General features: G+C 40.9%; 1 protein-coding gene across 5 annotated transcripts in view; it reads left to right on the forward strand.

Annotated features, from left to right (window-relative positions):
• Positions 1–26,526, forward strand: part of sdccag8 (SHH signaling and ciliogenesis regulator sdccag8) — a 327,951-nt gene that overhangs the window by 153,714 nt on the left and 147,711 nt on the right. For all 5 annotated transcript variants that reach the window (XM_080200751.1, XM_080200752.1, XM_080200753.1 and 2 more), the window contains one exon: positions 17,797–17,939. In XM_080200751.1, coding sequence (XP_080056877.1) covers positions 17,797–17,939 — 143 coding nt within the window. The remainder of the gene's footprint in view (positions 1–17,796; positions 17,940–26,526) is intronic.

Here is a 26,526-nt window from a genome sequence, read left to right on the forward strand (position 1 = left end):
GATCTCCTCACAATGGGAATTGCTGAGGCTGAGAACAGATACAGGAAAACTGATCACTTAATTTTGGACTTCAGTTTTGCTTTATTGGATGCATTCATCAGTGGTGTGTGCGTCTGTGTGTGTTCTGGCTTTCTGAGGGGAGGACGATATGTTGCTTTGTTCTCCATTTAAAAATGTTGTAAAAGAAGCGTTATCCTGCCCTATCCTCCTGTTTCAATTGTTCATTGATCACTTTTACAAATAATAATGTATAATTGTGTGTTAACTACATGCAAAGTGCAGAATATTAATCCAGTAAGGAGCATTTTTTCCTTGCCTCAAGAAGGAATTGAAATATGTAGTTTTCTCTGTGAAACTCATCTCAGGGAGTCTGAACCTCTGAAGTTTTGAAAGGAATGGACACAGCCAGCATGTTTTTTTTGAATGCAGAGATCACTGTAACAGTTTAACTTGTCCATTCAAAACAGATAATAATGTTGAAAGCCAACTGAAAATATGGATAAGGTATCAAAATAAGGTATTAAAAGTTCAAGGGACATTCTGGCATTTATAAAACACCTTTTGTGAGCTCAGGATGTCTCAAAGGGACTGTTGAAGTATAATCACTGTTTTAATGTAAGAAATGCAACAGCCAAATTGATGCTCAGCCAGGTAACTATAACTAATGTTTTTTTTAATGTTGATCTGAGAGGACATAAGGAGCCTCAGACTAATGTCTTATCCAATAGTTTAGCACTCTCAATTGTGCACTCAACTGTCAGCTGATATTATCGGCTCTAGAATAGGACTTGAACTCATAGGAGGCAAAAGTGGTACTTTGAGTCATGGGATCCTTGGCCAGACCCTGGGACATGGCAGCGCGGATTTTTTGGCAGGGGGAGGGGGTTAGATCCTGTGAGGAACAAATAACGCTTTGTGAACAGTAGATAATGCTTGAGATTCAAGATGCTTACCAAGTGACAGATTTTGGACAAACAAAAATAAACATTATTGTGCAAGTTCAGAAAGAAAATTTACAAAATATTATTATACACTCCAACATTCAGGGTATGATGTGCATGTGAATTAACAAGCAAAGTTGGTCAAATGCATCACACTACACAATAAATGATGGATGCAACTAATCTGATTCATAGCTTTCTCAACAACCCACCTAGACTTTTGTCAAATTGTGAACCAGCCAATCTCAACTGAAATTTCGTCTTAGAAGAGTTTCCAATTTCCACAGTTGAAGATCCTGTCTTGGAATTCTCTCCAAAGGTCGCTCCCACTCAGACAGCCCACCTTGTAGGGTTTCAGTCTTACCATCTGAGATTCATTTTCCTTGGATTCCAGAGCACACTGAAGCAGCAGCATGCAAGTACACTTTCAGATCTATGGCCGTATCGAACAGAATACCATTGCTCCAAAAGGATACCTTTGCCTTAATGAATCTCGTTACATAAAGTCTGCACCTACAGCTCTTTCTTTAATTTGGAGCCTATTTTCCTGCTCCTTTCTTCTAACTTTATTGGCATGTATTTCTGTCCTTTTTTTCTTTGTGACACTTGTTGTCTGGCAGACTGCCTGAAACTGACTACCTCAAGAAAAGTTGTTCACTGACCCTTGAACTTATCTTAACTCTTGTTTCCAGGCAGAAACCATTGGAGGATGCATTGGAACATTCTGTACTTACAATCTCTGCAGACAGCCAATTTAGCACACAGGAACCCTCAATGTACTTAATGACAGTAACAACAGATAATCTTTCACACCAAGAACATGTTTCAGAGGCCATATTCATGCGCTTAAATTTGTAAAATAATGCATTCTTTTCTTTATATAGTAATCAATTATTTGGTTTTAATCAGTGTAAAGCTGTCCACATGCTGGATAGACTGGGACTTTTTTTCTCTGGAGCGTAGGCTGAGGGGCGATCTTATAGAGGTCTTTAAAATAATGAGGGGCATAGATCAGCTAGATAGTCAATATCTTTTCCCTAAGGTAGAGGAGTCTAAAAGTAGAGTCTAAAAGAGTAAATTAGATTTAGGTGAGGGGAGAGATTCAAAAGTGTCCAGAGGGGCAGTTTTTCACACGAAGGGTGGTGAGTGTCTGGAACAAGCTGCCAAAGGTAGTAGTAGAGGCGAGTATAATTTTGTCATTTAAAAAGTGTCTAGACAGTTACATGAGTAAGATGAGTATAGTGGGATATGGACCAAATGCAGGCAATTGGGACTAACTTGGGGGTTAAAAAAAAGGGGCGGCATGGACAAGTTGGGCCAAACGGTCTGTTTCCATTCTGTAAACCTCTATGACTCTATGACTATGACACATAAATAATGGATGTCAAAGACCAAACCTTAGCTGCGAAGATATTAAACCATATTAAGGCTTACAAAAGTTAGCAAGAAGGCTGGAAATTGTTGGCCTCCTAGCTAAAAGTAGCAGAGTGCAACTGTGCCATAAGTAAAAATTTTCTAATATATTAGGAGTTCTAATTGCATGATAAATACACTTAAGTGGGATTAGTTGGGGAGAATTACTTTCAAAGTAAAACGTTTTCCTCTCCCTCTCATTGCAGCTTATTGATTGTATTTATTTGTCACAAATAAGGCTTACATTAACATTGCAATGAAGTTACTGTAAAAATCCCTAGTCACCACATTCTGATACCTATTCAGGTCACTGCACCTAACCAGCATGTCTTTCGAACTGTGGGAGGAAACCAGAACAGCCGGAGGAAACCCACACAGACACAGAGAGAATGTGCAGATTCTGCACAGAGAGTGACCCGAGCTGGGAATTGAACCCGAATCCCTGGCGCTGTGAGGCAGCAGTGCAAACCACTTTTCCGCCGATGCCTTTCTTTGTGTTGATGATAAAGCAATTTGTCAAATCCTGACACGCTGAGCCTGTTGAATAGAAAGGACTAACTTGGATGATTCATCTTTTGGGGCATTCTTTGTCCGACTATAGTTAAAGAGGACAGATACCAGCATTCTTCCCAATCCTAGATGCAAATCTTGCAGCTAAAATATAGATTAAACCAGGTTAACTGATCAGTGGTATCTTAATTGAAAAACATTGCACTGTTTTGACAAAATATAGCCTGATTCTTCCAAGCAACAGCAAGATTGTTGAATTGCTGCTGCACTCGAAAATTCCCCCAACTCGATGCTGTTTCACATTTTTTCTGGGATCTTCCAAGTCCAATTTTCTCATAAATATGCAGTACAGCATACCTCAGTGAACTCCATTGGAATAGAGTCAAGGGAACACAGAATATGTCCCCTGCTTATGGCACTAGATTCCATATCTTGAGTTTAAAAGTCCAGTCTGAATGAGTAAGTGGGTGAGTAAGTAGTTGGAGTAGTGGGTTGGTGGGTGAGGCGATGGGGGAGAGGGGCAGGGTTAATTTATGGAACTACTCCAGCTTTAAGCTTTCAAAGATTTCTTGGGTAACTATCTAGGTAAGTATCATGGAACTATCCAAAGGAGTCAGAGACTTTCACAATGATTTCTGGGGAGAAGGGAAATGCCCATCAAACGTTGAAATTTCCCAGGCAATTCACATGTAGATCCATGCAACAGGGCTTCCACAGGGTCCTGGCACATATCTTTGTATCTGATAATCCAGACACCAGCAGACTTAGCTCTCTATAAATTTATACATAATATAGTGTTATTAGAAACTCTTCGGAGATGTGTCTCTGCTTCCTATCATTTTTAATAACAAAATATTGAAATAACCTCATAAATTTTCCAAATATTTGTCTGTTCCATGTTCATTCTGATCTGATTTTTATTTCCCTAAAACATTTAAAGGCAGAAATTGTCTACCATCAGCATTACTCTCACTAGATAAGAGCAAGAGATTAAAAATTGAGACTGCAGTGTTTTAATTCCCTCTCCAATCTGCAATTGAGTGTCAGTTTAGATGTAGATGCCCATTGATGCCTACACGGCAGCGTGCAGATTGCATAATGGACAGAATCCTCTGCCTTCCCGCATTGTGAGTTTGGTGGCAGGAGTCATTTAATTGGGTGGGAGGGTAATGTCTGGGGGTCCTAGCGCCTTTCTATCTTCACTCAAATTAATTCCATGGCAGGAAGGATGGCCTTCTCACCCTGAAAGTAGTGCCCATTACAGGGAACATGACAAAGCAAACCTGTGCAGGGTCAGGATCCTTGTTGAAAGGCATTCAGTGCCTAATCGAGGAACGCAGCATCAAGAAAGGAGTGTCCACTGAGGGACATCACCCCTCCCCCACCACCCTCCCAACCCCATCTTGTTGCCCCTGAGTCCCACTCCAGGATCACCTTCCCGCCATCACTCTTCTGGCTTGGGATCCAGCAATTAACCTGGACCTCAGGCAGTATCTTACTGGAAGCAGCATAGCTCCCTGGGGGTGCAGCTGGTTAGCAGAACTGTCAGCCTCTGATTAGCCAGAAACTTTTGGCGGGCAAGACCTCTGATTCCAGGAGAAGACCCATGATTGGCCATTAGGTGCCTGTTAAGGGGAGGTGATGGCCTAGTAGTATTATCACTAGACTTTTAATCCAGAAACTCAGCTAATGCTCTGGGGACTTGAGTTTATATCCTGCCACGGCAAATGGTGAATTTGAATTCAGTAAAAAAAATCTGGAATTAAATTTCCACTGATGACCTATGAATCCATTGCTGATTGTCAGAAAAAATTATCTAGTTCACTAATGCCCTTTAAAGAAGAAAATCTGCCATCCTTACCTGGTCTGGCCTACATGTGACTCCAGACCCACCACAATGTGGTTGACTCTTAACTGCCCTCTGAAATGGTCTAGCAAACCACTTAGTTCAAGGGAGATTAGGGATGGGCAATAAATGCTGGCCCAGTCAGGGGTGCCCACATCACATGCATTAATAAAAAAAATTAAAACAAGATGTGCTAGGCTTTCCCTAGAAGAGCCAACAGCATGGGGCACTGAACCTAAAATTTGTACACCTTATTCACTATATCACCTTTATTCTTTTTAGAAATATCTCAAAATAGAATCATGGAAGAATCATAGAATCATAAAATCCCATAAAAACAGCCACTGCTGTTTGTAATTTTTGTTAATGATCTGGATGAGGGTATAGCTGGGTGGATTAGTAAATTTGCTGATGACACCAAAGTCGGAGGTGTGGTAGATTGTGAGGAAGGGTGTCATTGTTTGCAGGGAGACTTAGACAGGTTGCAGAGCTGGGCCGAGAGGTGGCGGATGGAGTTTAATGCGGAGAAGTGTGAGGTGATTCACTTTGGTAGGAATAACAGATGTGTCGAGTATAGGGCTAACGGGAGGACTTTGAATAGTGTGGATGAACAGAGGGATCTAGGTGTATGTGTACATAGATCCCTGAAAGTTGGGAATCAAATAGATAAGGTTGTTAAGAAGGCATACGGTGTCTTGGCGTTTATTGGTAGGGGGATTGAATTTAGGAGTCGCAGCGTCATGTTGCAACTGTACACAACTCTGGTGCGGCCGCACTTGGAGTATTGTGTGCAGTTCTGGTCCCCACACTACAGGAAGGATGTGGAGGCTTTGGAGAGGGTGCAGAGGAGGTTTACCAGGATGTTGCCTGGTATGGAGGGAAGGTCCTATGAGGAGAGACTGAGGGATTTGGGGTTGTTTTCGCTAGAAAGAAGGCGGCTAAGAGGGGATCTTATTGAAACATATAAGATGATTAGAGGTTTAGATAGGGTGGATAGTGATAGCCTTTTTCCTCGGATGGAGAAAGCTAGCACGAGGGGGCATGGCTTTAAATTAAGGGGGGGTAGTTATAGGACGGATGTCAGGGGTAGGTTCTTTACCCAGAGGGTGGTGAGGGATTAGAATGCCCTGCCTGCTGCAGTTGTAAATGAGCCTAGTTTGGGGGCGTTTAAGAGATCCGTGGATAGGTTTATGGACGAAAAGGGATTGGTTTAGATTAGTGGGTCATTGTTTTTTGTTAACTGGTCGGCGCAACATCGTGGGCCGAAGGGCCTGTTCTGCGCTGTAATGTTCTATGTTCTATAGTGCAGAAGGAGGCTATTCGGCCCACTGAGTCTGCACGAATCACAATCCCACTAGGCCCTATTCCCGCAACCCCACATATTAATCCTGCTAATTTGCCTGATATTTCGGTCAATTTAACATGGCCAATCAACCTAACCCGCGCATCTTTGTGGGAAGAAAACGGAACACCCAGAGACAACCCACGCAGACATGGGGAGAAAGTGCAAACTCCACACAAACAGTGACCGAAGGCCAGAATTGAACCCAGGTCCCTGACACTGTGAGGCAGCAGTGCTAATCACTCCTGCCGCACAGTAGTGGTTAAATACTTGTAATTATCCAGCGTATGACAATGTGTCGCATATTTTGGCACTGACAAAGTATGATATTGCTGGATACACATTCAGTATATACTCTGGAGTATCCTAATTCTGCAAACATTACTGACCTTTTGTTTTTATTTGGGATAACACCTTGGTGCCCTTCTAAAAGCCTGGCAAGATCCTAATTTTGACTTGAAAGGGATTTAGGGATAATGCCACCGAATAAAGCAGCATATGCGGTATAAGCCTGGCTTTTTTTAGATCATAAATTATCACTATTTATCACTTTAAAAAGCAATTGACAAAGATAATTGTAAATTATTCTCTACGGCAATGAGATTCAAATATTAAGAAGCATCATTTCAGTGACTGATGGGATGGAAATTATGGCAGAGTTAGAAAAGGAGTTACTGGGAAATGTCATTGAAATGTATGGGTTCAAGAACCCCGATGTAGTTATTTCTGCAGAGATAGAGGATTGGGGAATGTGGTTAGACGATGGGCAGGATTTACTGTGCAACCGGTCTCGTGTTTCATGGCAGTGGGAGGCAGCCTGCCATTGGCTGGGGCCACTGTTGAAATGGTATTTACTGTTAAGCTTGCCCCTCATCATCGTGAACCTGTGTTGGGGGTAAGCCAACTGTGGGACTGGAAGATCCCGCTGGCCGAATTGCTGGAAAGTTTTGGCCACTGATTCCAGATCAATTAAAAAGTAATGGGCATATTATGGGTTATGTAGCTTTTTTTCCATTCCTGAATGATGATGCTCGTTAGAAATAAGTCATTACTGAACTGTGGGTACATGGCTTGTAACATCATTAGTGCAGTAAGTGGTATTTACACTGCAACCTTTCAAATCTTTTTAAGAAGTATTATCACATGGATTTATTCCGTTTATTGTGCAATTGAATTACATAGTCGTGGTCATTTCAAGTTGCACTGAACTGGAGAATTAAATCCAATAAGAAGTACATAAGAGATGTCCTCATTAAAACATATAAAATTTCTCAGGGCTTGATAGAGTAGATACTGGGAGTCTAGAACTAAGGTTGAGAATCATAGCATCATTATGGCACAGAAGGAGTCTATTTGCCCTATTGAGTTCATTGCCACTTCTAAGGGCAGCTACTTTGGACTGAAATGAGGAGTGTAGCGAAATCCAATACTTAGCTTTAAGTTGATGTCATGGTTTGGAGCTTCAGGACCGGCTGGGAAATGGCCACACATGTGCTGTTCACTTTTTTTTAACAACCTTTGGGCCTTCTGTGCATGCTTTAGCTGGGAAAGGTGCACAGTTAATCTTTTTACATTCTTTAGGCAGGAACAGACATGCACAGAAGAAAAGGAAGTGAAGGAGTGAAATGGCACAAATCTACAGGTGACCTCAACAGGAGTGCCATTTGAGAGGAGGTGCCCCAGAGACCAGGAGACTGGGAGGGGGACAGAGAGAAGGTCCCAAACCAGGCAGAGACAAAGACAGGGATCAAAGATAGATCCCATTGAGTCACAATAAACAACAGGAGCAGGAGAAAGGCTCCAAATTAAACAGAGCTGCAGGGAGCAGACTTGAGTAAAAGTGGGCTCAAGAGCAGCCCAGCAGATCTGAGAGGGCAGCCGAAGGTTAGTGATTCCATGCTGTGGGCTGTACAATATACCTATAGTGAAGCAATACAGATTATTTGAATAATTTTCTTGTGTTTGTAATGAGATCTTCCCAATCTTTTTGTCTGGTGTAATAGTGTTCATTCTTGTTTAATAAACGTTTTATTCATTGTGTTAAAACTTCATCAGCAGTCTCCTGTGAATTTGTTCAGTAACTTGCTTCCCCAGTTTCTCAAAAAAATTAAAACTCAACATCTATCAAGCCACTCTGGGATCTGATTTGTCCAGTGGTAACATCAGCTTGGATCCTAACAGGAGAAATATCTTCATTCAAAATGTTATGGATCTTGGAATTATCTATTCCAGAGGACCTTGGATGCTCAGTTGTTGAACATACTCACGACCAAGTTTGAAACATTTTTGGATACTAAGGAAATTAATGGATGTGGTGTTAGTGCAGGAAACTGGAAGGTAGAAGGTCAGCCATGATCATATTGAAAGGCGGAACTGGCTCAAAGGGCCAAATGCTCCTTATGTTCTTTTGTCCTAGATTGTTGACATCGCTTTGGCTGGGGATTGGAGGAAAAGAGTGTACTGTGTTGGTCGGTGAATTGCGATGCTGTTTCAACAATAGTTTATTTCACTAACATGCAGTACGGTTCAGCCCTGATAAATACATAACTAGTTTGCCAAAAAAAGTCCATGCTGAAATCAGGATTATATTTGAATCAGGATTTCTGTAAACCGCAGATAAAAAAATCAATTTGCAAATCTTGGTACCACAGCTATTTAAATGATTCATTCAGGAATTTAATTTAATTTAAACAAGCACAGCAGAAACGCTTAACAAAACCATATATTTTACCCTGAAATGATTAGACTTGTAAAATATGCCTTCTGTACATACATTTGGCAGCAGATTGACTAAGCTTAGTGCATTACTGATAAATGAGGACTGTTTCGGTCAGAAACTCCATACAGTAGGAGGGAAAAAATATATATTTAGTACGTTAGAATTTTTGGATTGTGATTTTTTTATAATGTTTCATTCAGTTGCTTACTTATAGTCTTAAACTGGTATTGTAAAACAAAAGAAACAGGGTCTGAAGTGGAAGTTGACTAACTAAGATGGAGGATCATTACTTTTGAATCATTTTTCACAGGGGATTCTCTGCAAATACAGTATTGCCGTACTGCCACAGACCCCCCATCATTCCAGGATTCCTTCTCCAAATTTTTGGTCAGTACTGGAAGGAAATAATACTGTGTTACAGAATTTTTTTTTATTAATATACAGTAATAGAAACTTTGTAAGTGAATGGTTGGAGAAAAAACAGCATTTTCAAAACTTTATATTCACAGCATGTGGTATGCCCTGCCCCAGAAGGACGTAAATGTGATGCGCCCTGAGGGTCCACGTATCCTAGTTTACAAGCCTATGCATGTGAGGAATTTCCCAGGACTTCTCAAAACACTGTCTTTTTAAATCTTTATTTCACTTTTTCCAGCAGATCACATGATGAGGTAGCGAGTATATAACCTGGGCAGCTTGGATAGACCAGGGGATCTTTATCTATCTGTCATTGTCCTTTTTTTGGTATATGTGGTTGTAGATCTACTTCCCTCTAATTATATAAACTGGGCGTTTTTTTTTATTTCTCCTTTTCTTACCTCCAAAGAATATTGTGATTTACCAGTATATTTTCAATAATGATCTATAGCTTCATACCAGCTGCCAAAAGCCAGTTACAAAATATTTCTTAATGAAATGCATTTAATTTCAACCTGTGATGCCCTCTCTTCATAAATGCAAAATTTTACAGTGCATTGCTTTAACACAAAATCAAATTTAAGGTTAATTTGTGGCATTTGTAGTGATCTTTTCTCTAGTTACCCTTCAAGGCTAAAGCATTGTTGACTCTAGTTATGCTGTTTTAATCCTACTTTTTTGTGACGCATAGCCTTTCCACTTTGATCAGGACCCAACTGGTTCAACGTTTGCAAAGTTAATTAAAAAAATGGCTACTGCATTTCAAAAAACTTTATGCATCTATTTGATTAAAAAAAGTTGTCCACCTGCCATATTTTGTCCAGCATATTACTGTGTTTGTGAAACAATGACAAATTGCAGGAATGGGGTTTATTACTCCCGAGCAAGAACAAAAAATACCAATCAGCAACACGCAAAAACTTCCAAACAGAAATTGGCATACATCAGCCAGTGAATCAATGGAATTGCTCCAAATAGTTTTTGAGAGTATTTTTGATTGTCACCTTAGCTTCTCCACTAAGGTGAAGTCTCCTACGACATACTTTGTAGCAAAACAATGGCATAAAAGATACAGAACAATTAAACTTATCTTAGAACAAAACATAATTCTGTATTCAAAATCCCTCAAAACTTTCCATCAGTAGCCCATACACTCCTAACAAGCTGAGGCCAGAGTTAATAGTGTCATCATCAATTGAAAATACCTAATAAGAAGCAAAAAAATGTTTCTACCATTGCCCTTTGCCGCAAGTTTTTGGAATTTTTTTGAGATAGATAACAGAAACCCAGACTTGTTGCTTGTAAGTTTTACCTTACTTTGCATCTCCTCTATTTCAATGGGAAGTTCAGGAGGACAGAATTTCTGAGGGAAGCCACTTTTAGGAACAGTGAAAGTAAATGCTTTTTGTATGCATGGAACATTCAAATTAGGAAATATGTGAACTTCCAAGTTGTTTCTTCCCCAGAAAGCTATGTACCAATGATGACACTGAATTAGTAATAAGGTGCAATACTTTGAAGTATGATGTTAGATGAAAAGTTTATGCTAAAGCACAATACTCATAGACCAGGATTTTATGGCTCCTCTTGCCAAACAAAATATTACAGTCCTGCTGAAGTGAACAGCAATCTAAATGTCCCGCTGTATCTGTCACTGGGAGACATGCCGTGGCAAATCCTTGCTATAGTAGTTTGGATGTTTTGCTGTTGCAAGGGGATGTAGCTCGGTAGGGGATGGTGTATGCTATATATATCACTACTGCGAATGTTTAGGAGACATTTGCAAGAGATCAGTGCACCCAAGAACATATAGCTCAAACTTTCTTTTGTGTATAGACCATACTACATTTAACCCATGAATGTTTAATGCCGACAACGGATGGAAAAATGTGGTAAAGCATTCCAATTTCTAGCTTGAGTAGCACATAAAATCTTCCAAAATAATATAAATTAAATCGTTTGTCACTGGAAATCTGTTTGGCCCATGTTGCCTATGGAATTGGCCAGCAAACAGTTCCATTAAACAAATGGTAATCAGCATTTCATTTTGTTTCTGGTTATCAGTTTGCAACATCATTTGATGGTAGCTGTGTACTAAATTACAAAAAAATTGTTATGCACTTTCTTTTGACTTTTTAGTTTTTTTCTCCCAGTCTTCAGTCAAGTATTTGCTCTAACCTCACCGCAAAGCCATATTCTTAATAAAATTGCACTCTTAATTTTGTCCATCACCTTTATTTTTAATTAGGTTCATGACTTTTTCTAAAATATTAGCATATTCTATGACAGAGAAGATGAATTGCTGAGGGTGAGATTTTAACTCATTCCCATTAGGACGGGCAACACCGAACTGTGCTTGGACCAGTGTTCTGACAAACCGCATAACCAGGGAAATTGTAGTATTTGTGGTGTCTGCTTCTCTGCCACCTGGCTTAAGGGACGTTTGGAAACTGAGAAAGTGATCACACTTGAGGTTGGAGTCCTCTCTCGTGCAGAATCATCAAATAGCCATGTATTAAGCATATGGGAAAGGAGCTCTGCCCCAAGGTAGCCATGGGCTGCAATCCATCCCCTGTACCTGATTTCTCTTCATCAATAAACATCTATTGTTCCTAACAAAGTCTGAAGTGTTTTGATGTCACCTGAGGGGTGCCATGCTACTGCACATTGGCGACGAGACAGATTAGTTTTGGTGACAACCTACATGTGAGTATCTGACTCAATTAAAGTTTGGAAAAGAGGGATACTCATTCAAATGTCTGATTGAGAGTGAAGGGAGTTGTGGAGGCAGTGCCAGTTCCTGAGGGGCAGTCAAATTAGCGAACCTGGTGTGGCCAGCAACTCAAGATGGTTAAAAAGACACAGAGAATTAAAACAAAGAGAAATTAGCCTTCAGTAGTGCTACACTTTTTTTTCTCTCTGGCAGGGAGGAAAACAAAGGAAACAATTTTTTCAGGTTTAAAAAGAAGAATTCTGGATAGAAGGCAAAGAATTGCTTCAGTTCAATATGTTCAGAAGATAAGGGGAAGAAAAGCTACAGTGAGCAGCAGGGCTTGTCCCAGAAGCAAGGGAAAGTGAGAAGCTGAGATTTGCAGGTCTCCTGATCTGAACAAGGCCTGCAGGAGATCTGGATGGCAATCCGTGCACTGAGGGACTACAGGTAGTCAAGATTTGAAGTTGTGGACCTGAAGAGGTTTTCTGCTTGCCTGGAACAGAGAAGAAAATTGGTTTCGCAGTTCTTAAAAGAAGATATTGGCTTCACTTGACAAGTTCAATGGTAGAAAGGAAAAAAAATGTCCCAAGGAACTGCAGCACCTCTCCTGAAAGCACGGGAAAATAAAGAGACTGCGACTCTCAGGCTCCAGATCCAAGCATAGCCAATGTTGGGTCCCTGGTAGCAATTCCTGCACTGTTTGAAAATACAGCAGTTGAAAAAGGTTTTAAAAATACATTCCCGACTGGTGCCAGTTGTGAAATTGGCAAAAAAAGACCAAGGTTAGAACAAGGAAAGAGAAACAGACTCTGCAGGCACCCAGAAAAAATGGAAAACTGCGGAAGTAGAGGTAGAAACCTTCCACCAGCTAGAAAAATGAGTTAAACAGTTTAAAAAAAGGTTCAAGAATGGAAGAGCTGTAGTTTCCTGCCAAAACTGCAAAAGAATCTGTAGAGCACACATAAACGGAATCAGCAGCTGTTGGCAGTAAGAAAACTTTGACAGTCTTAAAGCAGTAATGTGTTTAAAGTTGTACAACATTTAATGCAAAACCGTAAGAAGGAACAAACAGCAAGGGATAGGAAAATCAAAGAAGACACCAGAGAGACAGCAATTCTAAAAAGAGGACCCACAGGGCAATGCAGGACCTCAGCAGAGGAAACTAAGGCCTCAAACAAGAGATGGTGCTCAATTCAGATTCAGAGTAAAAGACCCCAGAGAAGGATAAGCATTAAGAAAATCTGGAGAGGGTGGCGCACTGGTAGACCCTGGAGAAGGGAAAATGCTGAGAAAACTCCATAGAGAGTGGTGTGTACCACTCTGAAGTGGAGGGGAGTGGGCATTGGGAAACCCTGGTGAAAATCCAGGCAAAGGACAATGGAAGACCATCAGTGACTAAGCTGAAGGCAGCAAGATTCAGTGGCGTCCCATCCTGTTGTATTGTCATGAGAAGTTCCTTGGAAGTTTTAGCAATAAACTGCAAGCAAGTGATGAAACTCTAATCAGTCAGAAAATAAACTATGCCACAGCAGAAGAAGAAACAAGAGTGAAGAGAAAGGAATTGGATACATTTCACTAAGAACTATTACAAATCCAAAAAACCTAAAGGTTTGTGACCCTAATCTAATGGCAAAACATCCAAAAAGAATAACAGGAAAAAAGAAGAAATGCTGGATTTAGAAGTAAGGTATGTTGCAACCACAACAAAAGGAATATAGCAATTCTAGGCAAACATGCAAGGGGCAATCTTACTAGCTCATCATGCCAGTCAATCAACATGGCGAGCTGGTAAGTTCGTGAGAGAGACGAAAAACTGGGTTCACGCATCTATATGCTGGATCATAATAATGGCCTGTGTCATGGGGAGTCTAACATTCAGAGAACCCCTACCCTCAACTCCACTCTTCCAACCCCGACCCCCCTGCCCCCCACCCCCTATAATTAGAGTGCCAATATGTCAAATAGTCAAGAAGTTTCAAAGCTTAATATCTTTTGTAAACATCAGTGTTCCCCATGTTTTGTACAGATGATCTATTTTGTTAGAAATTTTGCACAGATTTACTAGTGTAATCAAAAGGAAAACTGACAAAACTCAGAAATATGACAGCAGCAAAATGACAAATAAAATGAATATGCTTAAGCTGTGGGGGCCTTTTATCCTGCCCTCGGTTAAAAAATAGATAGAAATGTAATGCCCGTCTGGCCTTTTTGCCCATGCAATGAGTGCAAATTTGCATGGGTAATGTAACATCTACAGTAATAAACTTTGTAATGGCCTTAGTTAGGCCTTTAATTGTCAGCGGTGCAAGTCCATGCGATATTGAATGCCTGGAACATGCTGCTAGAAGAGGTGGTGGAAGCAGGTTCTATAACAACATTCAAGAGGCATCTGGATAGGCAGGGAATAGAGGGATATGGACCAGATAGAGGCAAGAAAATATTAGATTGGAGAAGCATCTCTAATATTTTCTTGCTTTTACGTGAGCATTGGTCCTATGGTGGAAAATAAGTAGATGGCAGATGAATTGAACCAATATTTTGCATTGTCTTCATTATGGAGGTTACAAGTAACATCCCAGGAATAGTTGTAAATCGGGAAATGGAAGATGAGAGGAACTCGTGAAAATTACAATCAGGGAAGCGATATTGAGCAAATTGTTGGAGCTGTGGACTGACAAACTCCCAGGTCCCGATGGACTTAATTCTAAATTCTTAACAGATGTGGCAAGTGATCTACCTGATACATTAATTTTAATGTTGGCACAGACTTGGTGGGCCAAAGGGCCTGTTCCTGTGCTGTACTGTTCTTTGTTCTTTCTTCTACTATTGCCTCCTGCTGATGTCAATGTTGCATGCATGCAGGTTGACATCAGGAAGCATGCCTAACATCATTTTGCACAATTTTATGTGCATTCAATTCAGGTACAGACTTGATCTCGGAATGTAAAATTCAGACCATAATTGCCAAAAGATGGGCAGCAAATCAGGAGATTGGATAGCATATAAAAAACAGCCGACAATGACCAAAAGATTGATAAGGAAGGAAAAATTAGAACACGAGCGAAAGCCAGCTAAAAATATAAAGACAGATGGTAAGAGTTTTGATGGATATTTTAAAAAGAAGGGCTAATGATGTGAGCATTGGTCCTATAGAAAGTGAGTCTTGGGAATTAATAATGGAAAATAAGTAGATGGCAGATGAACCAATATTTTGCATTGGTCTTCATTATGGAGACTACAAGTAACATCCCAGAAATAGTTGAAAATCAGGAAATGGCAGATGAGAGGAACTCGGGAAAATTACAACCACCTGGGAAATGATATTGAGCAAATTGTTGGAACTGTGGGCTGACAAATTCCCAGGTCCCGATGGACTCAATTCTAAATTCTTAACGGATGTGGCAAGTGAGATGGATGATGCATTAATTTTAATTTTCCAAAAGTCCCTAGATTTGGGGAAGGTATGCATGGAATAGAATCAGCAGGGGAAGAATTCCTTGGTGGGAGTAATCTATAGGTGTGCTAACAGTGGTTTCACAGTAGGACACAGTATAAACCAGGAAACACTGGGTGCTTATAATGAAGGGGAACACAGAAATGACAAAACCACTAAGTCACAGGTAATGCAGAGATTAAAGGACAAAGAAAAGTGTAGCACAGGAACTGGCCCTTTGGCCTTCCAAGCCTGTGCTGATCATAAACTAAAAAAAAGTTTCTGCCCTTACTCAATCCATATTCCTCTATTCCCTTTAAAGGGATGGGGGTAACTGGCATGGATAGGAGACTGTTTGGTTCACAGGAAACAGAATGTAGCCATAAATTGTATCATTTTCTGTTTGGTAAGGGTCGTAAGCAGTGTGCCACAGGAATCCGTTCTGGGGCCTCAACATTTTACAATTCATATAAGTGACTTGGATGAAGGGAACAAAATATTGGAGGTGATCTTGAGCCAAGCCTGTCATTCATGAGAGTGCTGGCGGGGGCTCAAGATCACAGATCTTGCCTCCATCTTCAAGCTCATTTTCATGGGCAGCACCATGCTGCTTGACCCATGGACCCTCATATGTCACTGAGTCAGATCAGTACTGTGCCTGGAATTGGAGAGTACGGAGATCTCCTTACCCTTGGTGCCACACAACACTGTTTATCTGGACCCAACTGTGCTGTGGGACTCATGCTGGCATCACAGCAAAGGTCTGAAGTTTGACCAGGGATGGAGTGCAAGCTGAGGCTAGGGTGTGAGGGGGGTTGTGATGTTACAGAGACAATGGAGTGAGGGGGATTCTTATGTTATGAAGACAAGGGAGGGCCAATGTGAAAGAGGAGGAAGGGTGGGGTTAAAATGGCATGCAGAGGGACAAGGAAATGGATGAAGAAGATGAACAATGGAAGGCAGAAGGAAGACTGAGAGAAGGGAACCTGGACCCCAACTAAGCATGAAAATTCACAAACAAGGGGATCAAAGGGACACCACATCTTTCATTGGAAGGGGATGAATGAAAACTCCAGATAAGGCAGGAAGAGGCCCAAATGGAACATAAATGACTTGCACAAGATGGGCTTCGGGATGGCACGGTTGAATCAAGAAACAGACTTATTCTTGAGGCTGCTAGCCTTTTCCCTCTGGTTTGCTAACATCCTGCACTGTCTGGTGAAGACAGGTGGCTGGAGAGAGGGATATGAATGTGTTTGCCTGGTATTTAAATATGGTGCCGGGACCTTTGAGCCCATCAGCTGATGAAACAGCTGCTGGTCCTCCAGGAGAGCTGGAGGGGAACTCACTTGTGCAAAATCAATGAGCTTCCAGGCATGGAATCTGGCACGGGATCCCAATATTCTAGTCAGCAGGATGGGTGACGCTGGAGCCACCCACCACTGCACTTAGACTCTGGGCAGAGTTCTCACATTTTGAGACTTTGAATAGTTTTAAGCCAGAGGTAGATAGATTTTTGATAAGCAAGAGGGTGAAAAGTTATTCGGGGTAGGCAGGAATGTGAAGTTGAAGTTAAAATTAGATCAATTGTGATCTTACTGTGGAACAGCCTCAAAGGGCTGAGTGGCACACTCCTGCTCCTAATTTGCATGTTCGTATCCATTTATACTGGTTTAAAATCTAGTCTTGTGTATCAATGTGCAGAATAGATTGGTTTCCCATCAGTGACAAAACCAGTGGATTCCAGTCATCATAATTTGTTAAAGCCAGATTATAGCTTGAATGCCTGAGTTTGCTAAGGTATACAATAAATAGCTCCTATAAAATTTTAGCTTAAAAGGGAAAGACGTTTAAATCAGTAAAGTAATATAGACTGAACTTGCCATCTGAAGAGTGTGCAAAAGCTGAAGTTATTGAGAGTAGTAAGTTCTTTTCACTGATTAAGTAAGACAATAGTCCACCATCGACAGCACAGGTTCAATCCCCTTATCGGTTTTGGTGGTTCATAGAGGCTTGCCTCCTCACTTTGCCCCATGCTTGCAGAGTCTTGTTCCTGAAGCTAAATATGTAACCCATTGTCTCTTTCTAATAGAGAGAGATGCATTGATCCTTTGTGGACTATGGTTATTATCACCACCACATTGCACTCAGAAAGCAATCCAATAATAACCACCGGTCTGTGATTTTTATCTTGTCCGTATAGTTGGTGAAAACAAAAATGGCCATATTTTAAATTTTCTAAAAAAATATGGTGCTGGATCTTCTCCAGAGTTCTGAAAGTTAATGTATTTTAAAAATAAATGGCTACTAGTTCTTGAAAGCTGTAATATTTTTTCCCAATGCGCCCAACTTTGTTATGTTGCGGTTATGTTTACTAAACTGAAATTTTCACCAATCACAGTTTTACAAAGAGAAATTTTGTTTTTTTTGGGATTTGTTTTAAATCTAAATTTCTTCTTCAGGAGCTGCAGAAACTTGAATTGAAACTAAATGAAACTAAGTGCCATTTGGAGCATGTCCAGCAGGATGCAGCAAGATCGAAGGATGAATGTCTAAAGCTGATGGAACTACTGAGCAAATCTGAGCACCAACTGCACCTCACCAGGTACAAATAATCCTGTTATCTGCCAGTGGCACTTCATAACGCCAGCATCAAGCTGCCTGTCTCTACTGCAGGCAATAAAACATTTTACAGATATTTTTGGGGCTTTTCAATACCAACTGTTCACATTTTTGCCTACTAATTGCTGCAGTATTAACAGGTGAAGCTATTAAAATACCAAACTGCAGGTATGTAATTATAGAAAACCAAATGTGATGATTTTTCTAATCTGTCTTAAGGGAAAAGCAGCATGATGTTTGTAACATATGGACGGGTGATGGGATTACCAGATGTTCTGAGGTTTTTGTTTTTTTTAATTTTCTAAGATCTCTTGTATTCTGTCAGTTTGAGTTGTAATGATGTGGGGAACAGCACAACGTACAATATTGTATCATGATAAATGGTCTTAATAAGAGGTTGTTATAACACGATGAGTAAGCCATTTGTATAATAATTTTTTGTTTGTTTTCTTTGTTAACTTGTCAACCTTTGTTTATTTTTCCTGTTGTACCAACAATTACAGTACCTCCTTAAATTTAACACATCTCAGTCTGTGATTGGCATAGTCACAATGAGTTAAGTCACATTTCAGTAATCAAACATCCGATATTGAACCACATTTGAGGGAGTAGAGATTCTGTATAGCGCCCCTTCACAGTGGTAGGCAATTTCAAATTCATTCAGATGGTATAAGATTCTCAGTCTTGAAATTTCTTTCCATTAATTTTGTTTTCTGTATGATTTCCCCCCATTTTCACCAGACCCTTTCTCCTGAACACAGTGAATCATGCTGGGTTATTGTTCTTTGCACTTCAGTTACGCCCCAGCATCTTGCTCAAGTGATTATTCTTAGTCAATGTGAGATTATCACAGCCAACTGCAGTCCTGCCTTTGTCTGACATCCACGCAAGACTAGTTGTAACAGAAAGCAATAGAATGAGCTTGTATTTAACACTAGTCTCATTTTCTTCTCCCTTTGTGTAGATGCTGAAGGCAATTGCCATATCTTTACCTCACTCCAGCTATGTCAACATATAGTTGCTGTGGTTCAGTAGAGTGGTGCATTTAACTCCTGAGCTACATGCTCTTTTTAGGAAATATTCTGCCCTTTTTCTGATTAAAACTTAAACCATCTATGGATGAGTTGGATGAGCTGTTTCCTGTCCTTTGCCAGTCAGCTCTTTAATTGTTGTTGGGCAAGGCTTGGGAATGAAGATTTATGGTGCAAACCTGAATCCAAAAATCCTATTGACGCATTATCGTTTAGGTTGCTGCATTTCTCCTTTCTGTTATTTCTGGCATTATGATAACCATGCACATAATATTGCGATGATAAAGGATTCAAACTTATTTACAAAGTTAGAAATTTAAACTTGCATTTATATCGTATTTTTAATGACCACCAGACGTCTCAGGGCTTTACAGCCAATGAAGTACTTTTGAAGTATAGTCACGGGGCGTGATATTGTCAAAAAAATTTTAAGTCCAGGCGGGAAAACTGGAGAGTTTCAGATCCATTTTTTCAGCAAGGCCAGCTATCAAACCTTATGCACTCTGTGCAAAAACAGGCCTCAATCCGACTTCCACCTGTAGGAGAAGTGGACAGGGCCTAAGTCGCCCGAAAGCCAACTGATAGCAGCGGAGGGCACCATAGCGCGGGTGCAGATTTCTGGCTGAAACCAGCAGAGACTTGTCACAGCCTCTGCTGCTATAACAAGCCTTCCTCCATGGCCTAAACCTGGTACCATCTGCTGGCCCTTCCTCGCTTTGTTCCCCGCCTAGCAGGCCCCATCCCCCTCCATGGCCCTGTCCTTTGGTAATGCCTGGTTTCTCATGGACACTCAGGGTGCCCAGTGGTCAGTGCCAGCTTGCCAGGATAGCAATGCCAGTTGGCACTACCCAAAGGGCAGCCGTCTTGCTCCTGACCTCCAGGGAAGAGGGGGGGCCTACTGGCAAGGTTAGCACGTCAAGTTCCCATAGATGAGGGAACCATATGTGATCCTCACCAAATAGAATATTCTCCACCAATGCTACATGACCACCAAGTGAGCCTGGTGATACTGTCCTGGGCCCACTAATTTCGTATAAATGATGATTTTAATATATTTAAATAATCAAAGCCTTGCACCAGATATCTAATGCCGGTAAGATCATGAGATGTGAGAAATCAGGTACAAACCTGATTTCCCAGCTCTCTCGCCATCTTGCTGACATGCCCCGCCCATTGGCCAGTAGGGTGCAATGGTAAAATCTCCCCCATTGTTATAATGTAACAATAATAATGAAATAGCCAAATTATTTATTCAAACACTCACAAACAGGAATGTGATAATGACCAGATAACCTGTTTTTTTGTGTGATGTTTATTGAGGGATGTATGTTGGCCAGGACACCGAGGATAAACTCCCCTAGTTTTCTTCAAAATAGTGCCGTAGGACCTTTTACTTCAACCTAAGCAGGCAAGTGGGACTTCAGTCTAGCACCTCATCTAAAGAAGGCACCGCCGACAATACAGCATTCCCTCAGTGCTGTCCTGGAATGTCAGCATAGATTTTGTCATCAAGCCCTGCAATGGGACTTGAACCCAGAACCTTGTAACTCAGAGGCAAGTAAATTAGTTATGTCTACTAAATCAGCTGGCTCCTTCACTGTCACTGGATCAAAATTCTGGAACTCCCCTTCTAATAGCACTGTGGATGTACCTACAACTCATGATTGCAGCAGTTCAAGAAGGCAGCTCACCATCATTTTATAGAGGGCAATTAGGGATAGCTGGCCTAGCCAATAACGTCCATATACCAAGAATGAATTAAAAAGAAAATGCAAGGCAGGTGGGCAGAGGGTCATTAGTTCACATGAGTTGACATTACATTGACATAGAGGCTATAATGGGCCTTGAGGCTGGGTGGGGTGGCATAAATTGATGTGTATGGGCACCAGGGGTGGGTAGAAAATGAGGGGTAATGACAAGAAGGCCAAATGTTTAAGAAAATAACTGAGACAACTGTCCAAGGGAACTGAGGTGGGTTGTTTAAATTGCCCACCTCACCACTCAGCAGTCTCCATGGCCACCCACTTTCTGTATTTGGGGGTGGCAGTCCAAACTCCACCCTTGATGAGGGTGTGGTGTGATTAACATGAGAGGCTAGTAGTGCATTGGGTAGGAGATGTCGGGAAGGTGCAATTTGCCTCCCTTGATCAATAACACGTGAACCTCTGGCAATATTGCTGCCAGTTCCTCAGGGGCAGATTCCAGGCATTGGCCTCCGTGAGCTGCATAATGTGATGTTAAAGCACACAACTAGTGCCCCTGCTGAGCATTCAGGTTGTTTGCAGCATCAAGGTGTGTGCTCAAAGGTGTAGGCAGGTCACAAATTGCAACCCTGTGCCCAAAAACAGGACTACTTTTAGCCCTCAGAAGTGATGAGGCAATTAATAAAGCAAATTGAGTATTGTGATAGCTAGCCACACCAGTGGATTATAAGCCTACGAAGATTATGCTGAGACTCTATGTTGCACAGGTCAAGCCTCTCTTGGGCTACTGGTTGGAATTTAATGACTGCAGCGGGGGCGCCTGACATCCATTACCAGAATTGGCGGCATCCTGCCAACCTGAACTCTAAGAACCCTGAGAGAATTATATCCCAATTGGCAACTCTGGGATCCAGCAAGGAAATTTAATTGCTGCACTTTATTCCAGTAGAGTAGGAATTTCGCTTCACAGAGCAGCCGACTAAGCTCAGGCTAGCAGCTCTCCACTGCTAGCTGCACCACCAGAAGCAGTGGCTGATGTCAGTCATACAATGAGCTTTCGCCAAGATTCTTGGGGAAAGATAAGTGAGGCTAGGATGGTGGTTGCAGAAGAGTCGCCAGCCAGAGAGAGATGGGAGGAAAATGCCAGGAGATGTCTCTTAGTAGTTTTGTCCCCATCCTAATGCCAGTCTCTCAATCAGGCAATGAGTGCCTTTGACTGAGGGAATCCCCTGCTCCCGGTAGCCTGCAAGCAAACCCAACAAGGTTTGAGTACCAGTGGCAGCAGGGTAAGGCCCTTATGTAGGCAATAACCGTCCATTTGAAGGCCTCAATTGGCAGCTGGGTGGGAATGGCACCAGCAAGTTTCCTGCCTTAGACTTAACCGGGGGAGGTAGAGAGGGCGGGAAAGTGGAACTGAGCCACGACAGATCAGCCATGATCTTATTGAATGGCGGGGCAGGCTCGAAGGGCTAGATGGCCTACTCCTGCTCCTATTTCTTATGTTCTTATGTTCTTATGTAATGAGGTCTCCAACCGCATCCTCACACCTGATCACGTGCCCCCACCCCACCCACCTCTGAGAATGACATTAAATTTTGTCCACTGTGTGAAAATCTGGCCACCACGCACAGGAACATTGGGCTAACAACAATTTATATATATATTATATATATAATTATTATATATGTTATATACATAACAACAATTTATATATCTAGTCAGTATATGTTGTGACGATGTAATAAAATGCCCCAAGGTGATTCATAGGAGCATTATTAAGTAAAACATGAAACTTAGCCATCTAAGAGGGTATTAGGCTGATGATCAAAAGCTTGGTCAAAGAGGTAGGTTTTAAGGAGTGCCTTAAAGGAGAAAAGCAAGGGAGGGAGGCACACAGGTGTAAAGAGGAAATTCCAAAGCTTAGGGCCTAAGGAACCTAAAGCATGACTACTGTTGAGTGATTAAAATTGGGAATGTTTGAGAGGCCAGAATGAGATGAATACAGGTGCTTTTGAAGAGGTGATGAGGGATTAGAAAACAAGGATGAGAATTTTAAGATCAAGATGGTGTTTGGTGTCAGTGTAGGTCAGTAAGTTCAGGAATGTTAGGTGAATTGAACTTGGTGTGAGTCAAGACATAGGCAACAGAGATTTGCATAATTACATTTGTATAAAGGGTAACCAGCCACGAGTGTAGGATGCTCATCTCAGGGCCAAGTGTGATGCCAAAGGTGTCCACAGACTAATTTAATCTCAAACTGCAGATAAAGTTGATGAGTTGAGGGCCACAGAAGGACAAATGGCAGCATGATGTAATTGCTGTAATGGAAACTTGGCCCAAAGAGGGGAGGAAATGGCAGCTCAACATCCCTGGATATAGAATTTTCAGGTAGGATAGAGAGGGGGATAAAAAGATGGGGTGTAGCATTACTAGTTAAAGAGCCAATTACAGCTGGGAGAGATGATATATTAAATGAAACATCAAATGAGATCATATGGGTTGAGCTCAGAAATAAAGAAGGGGCAGCCACATTGCTAGAATTGTACTATTGACCTCTGAATAGTGGAAAGGAGTTTGAAAAGCAAATATGTAAATAAATTTGAGTGCAAAAAAAAGAACAGTAATAGTTGGGGACTTCAGTTACCCTATTATGAACTGGGATACAAACATTGTAAAAAGTCTGACAACACCAGGTTTTAGTCCAACCGATTTATTTGATAGTAAACTCACAAGCTTTTGAGGGGACTCCCTCTTCGTCAGGTGAAGAACGTCGTTCACCTGACGAAGAGGGAGTCCCCTCGAAAGCTTGAGTTTACTATCAAATAAATCGGTTGGACTAAAACCTGGTGTTGTCAGACTTTTTACTGTGTTTACCCCAGTCCAACGCCGGCACATCCACATCATACACAATAATGCAAAATTCTAGAACTGCATTCAAAAGTTCTAAATTGGGGAAAGACAACTTTTACAAAATTGAGAGGTGAACTGGTAAAAGTTGACTGAATACAGCTACTAGAAGAGAAAATAGTGTCAAATCAGTGGGAAGTATTCAAAAGTGAGATTGAGAGGTGAAATAAAAAAAGGAAACTAGGAAAGGAAAGAAAGTATACAAAAAAATTAGCAGGTGAAACAAAGTCCAAAGATGTTTTGCCAGTACATGAAGAGCAAGAGAAAAACTAAGGAAAGGATAGAGCCCATCAGAGACATACACGTTAAGTTATGAGTTGATGCAGAATATATGGAGAGGGTTCTTAATGAGTTCTGTGTCTTCACCAAGGCAAGGGCTGATGCAGACATTCTAGTTAAAGAAGAGGGTTGTAATACCCAGCACTGGATAAGCAGGTATTTCCTTCATGCAAATATTTGGAAGACTGAAGCCTTTTTTTTCCGGTCATTGCTTCAAGCTATCTACAGATATCTACCATTATCTGTGGTGACCCACAAGGACCTATCCTTGTCCCCTTCTATTTTTCATTTATATGCATCCCCTCAGTGACATCTTCATAAGCAAATATAAAATGTTGGTTAGGCCAGAGCTGGAATTTTATGTCCAGTTCTACCCACCACATTACAGAAACGAGATAATAGGGAGTAGAAAGGAGATTTACAAGAATGTTGCTAGAGTTTCAAATTGCAACTATGAGGAGAGATTGGATAGGCTATGGTTGTTGGGGAGGTCAATTACCAGAGGAAAGAGATTTAAGGTGATTGGTAGAAAAATTAGAGAGGAAATGAGGATAGGCTTTTTCACCCAGAGGGTGGTAGGCATCTGGAATTGACTGTTTGAATTGGCAGTTGAGGCTGAAATGTTCAACCCTTGGATCTGCAGTATTAAAGTACTGTAGTCTGCAAAACTACGGACCAGATGCTGAGTAGCCAGTTATTGTTTTCTCTCTCTTTTTGGCTGGTGCAGACACACTGGGCTGAATGGCCACCTTCGGTGCCATAACACTTCAGTGGTTCAGTTGCCAGGGAGAGCATTGGAGTCTGTAGATAGCTTAAAGCAGTGACTGGAAAAAATGGTTTCTGCCTTCCAAATATATACTTGGTGGAAACATCTCTTTATCCAGTACTGGCTATTTGATAAGCCCTCTGATAATTTAGCGACAGTGAAGGGGCCGAGCAAGGTGGTGGTGAGGTAGAGCTGGGTGTTGTCGGTATACATGTGAAAACTAATACTGTGCTTTTGATGGTGTTGCCAAGGTGCATCATAAAGATTAGAAATAGAAGAAGACAAGGATAGATCCTTTGGTGCCACCAAAACAGGAAGAGAAGCCATTGCAAATGGTACTCTGGCTATGATCAGATAAGAAGCAGAGAACAGTGTCACCCAACTAGATGACAGTGGAGAGGGTTTGGAGCAGGATTGTGTGTTCACTTGTGTCAAAGACTGCAGACAGGTTGAGAAGGACAAGGGAGGAAAATTTAACTTTGTCACAATCCCATAAAATGTCATTTGTAATCTTGATAAGAGCTGTTTCAGTACTGTGGTGAGATGGAACATGAATTAGAGGGAATCAGACATAGAATTCCTGGAAGAATTTATATGGATTTGAAGGCAACAACACTTTCAGGGACTTCGGAGAGGAAAAGGAGGTTGGAAATGAGATGGTAGTTTTCAAGATTAGTAGCTTCTCGGATTTTTTTGAGGAGAGGGATTATGAAGCAGATTTAAAGGAAATATGGATGACACGCAAGTGAGAGAACCATTAACAATATCAGTGAAACTAAAAGTATAAGGGTTATGTCAACTGTCAAAAATAGTAGGATGGTAAAGAGAATATATTGCTGGAAAGAATTCCTATAGTTCAAATCATATTCTTGTGTTAATGTGAATGATTCATATATAAAAGAAGAATTGTGTATCTTCACAAAAGTATCATGGTATATAAATAGAGCAATCAATTATCATAAAGGCCTTTTAACCATTTCAACTCAGCCAACCTACCAACAAATTTTTTAACAGTTTACTAGAACAGGAGAGGAAGCCATTTGATCCTTCATACCTCTTCCATCATTCAGTGAAATCATTTGTTGACAACATTGGTGAGGGTTTGTGGAAAAAAGGTAAAAGGATCTTTGTGTGTAAATTACATGGATTATGTGGAAAGTTGAACATTTCAGTCTAGAGAGAAGAGTAACAGGTTGGGAGAAAACTGTATTAAAAAAATGAGATTTGAGAACAGAATATTACTTTGAAGTGAGCAAAGGCAAGAGGATCTAAGTTTTAACTGGTGAAAGATAAAAAAACAGATTTTTGTTATCAAGAGACGTGAGCTGGAATAATATAGCACAGTAAGCTGGTGGTGTAAAAAATATAATTTGTTGGTAGGTTGTCTGAGTCGAAATATTAGAAAGATGAGTATGAATGGTTAGAAGGCCTTTATGATAATTGATTGGTCTATTTATATACCACGATAATTTTGTGAAGATACACAATTCTTCTCTTACATATGAATCATTCACATAAACACAAGAATATGATTTGAACGATAGGAATTCTTTCCAGCAATATATTCTCTTTGTCATCCTACTATTTTTGACAGTTGACATAACCCTTCTACTTTTAGTTTTACTTTCTTACTATATCCTTATTAACATTTTGCTTCTTAACAAGCTACTAACTAAACTTGCTTTTAAATTGTGCTTCAGCTGCCAACTCCCACACCACAGAGGAGAGAGCAAGGCAGTGGTATTAGTTCTGAATTGTTCCAACAAACAGCAAGCCCAAATAAAATGGGCAAATGGTCTTCCTCCTGTACTCCATCGCTCAGCCAGATTGAGATATGAACGTAAGGTTATTTTTTTCTTTTAAGAGCAACAGCCGGGATAACCA

This window comes from Carcharhinus amblyrhynchos, chromosome 12 (genome assembly GCF_965287045.1).
Source record: "Carcharhinus amblyrhynchos chromosome 12, sCarAmb.v2.hapA, whole genome shotgun sequence".
In the NCBI taxonomy this organism is placed as follows: domain Eukaryota; kingdom Metazoa; phylum Chordata; class Chondrichthyes; order Carcharhiniformes; family Carcharhinidae; genus Carcharhinus; species Carcharhinus amblyrhynchos.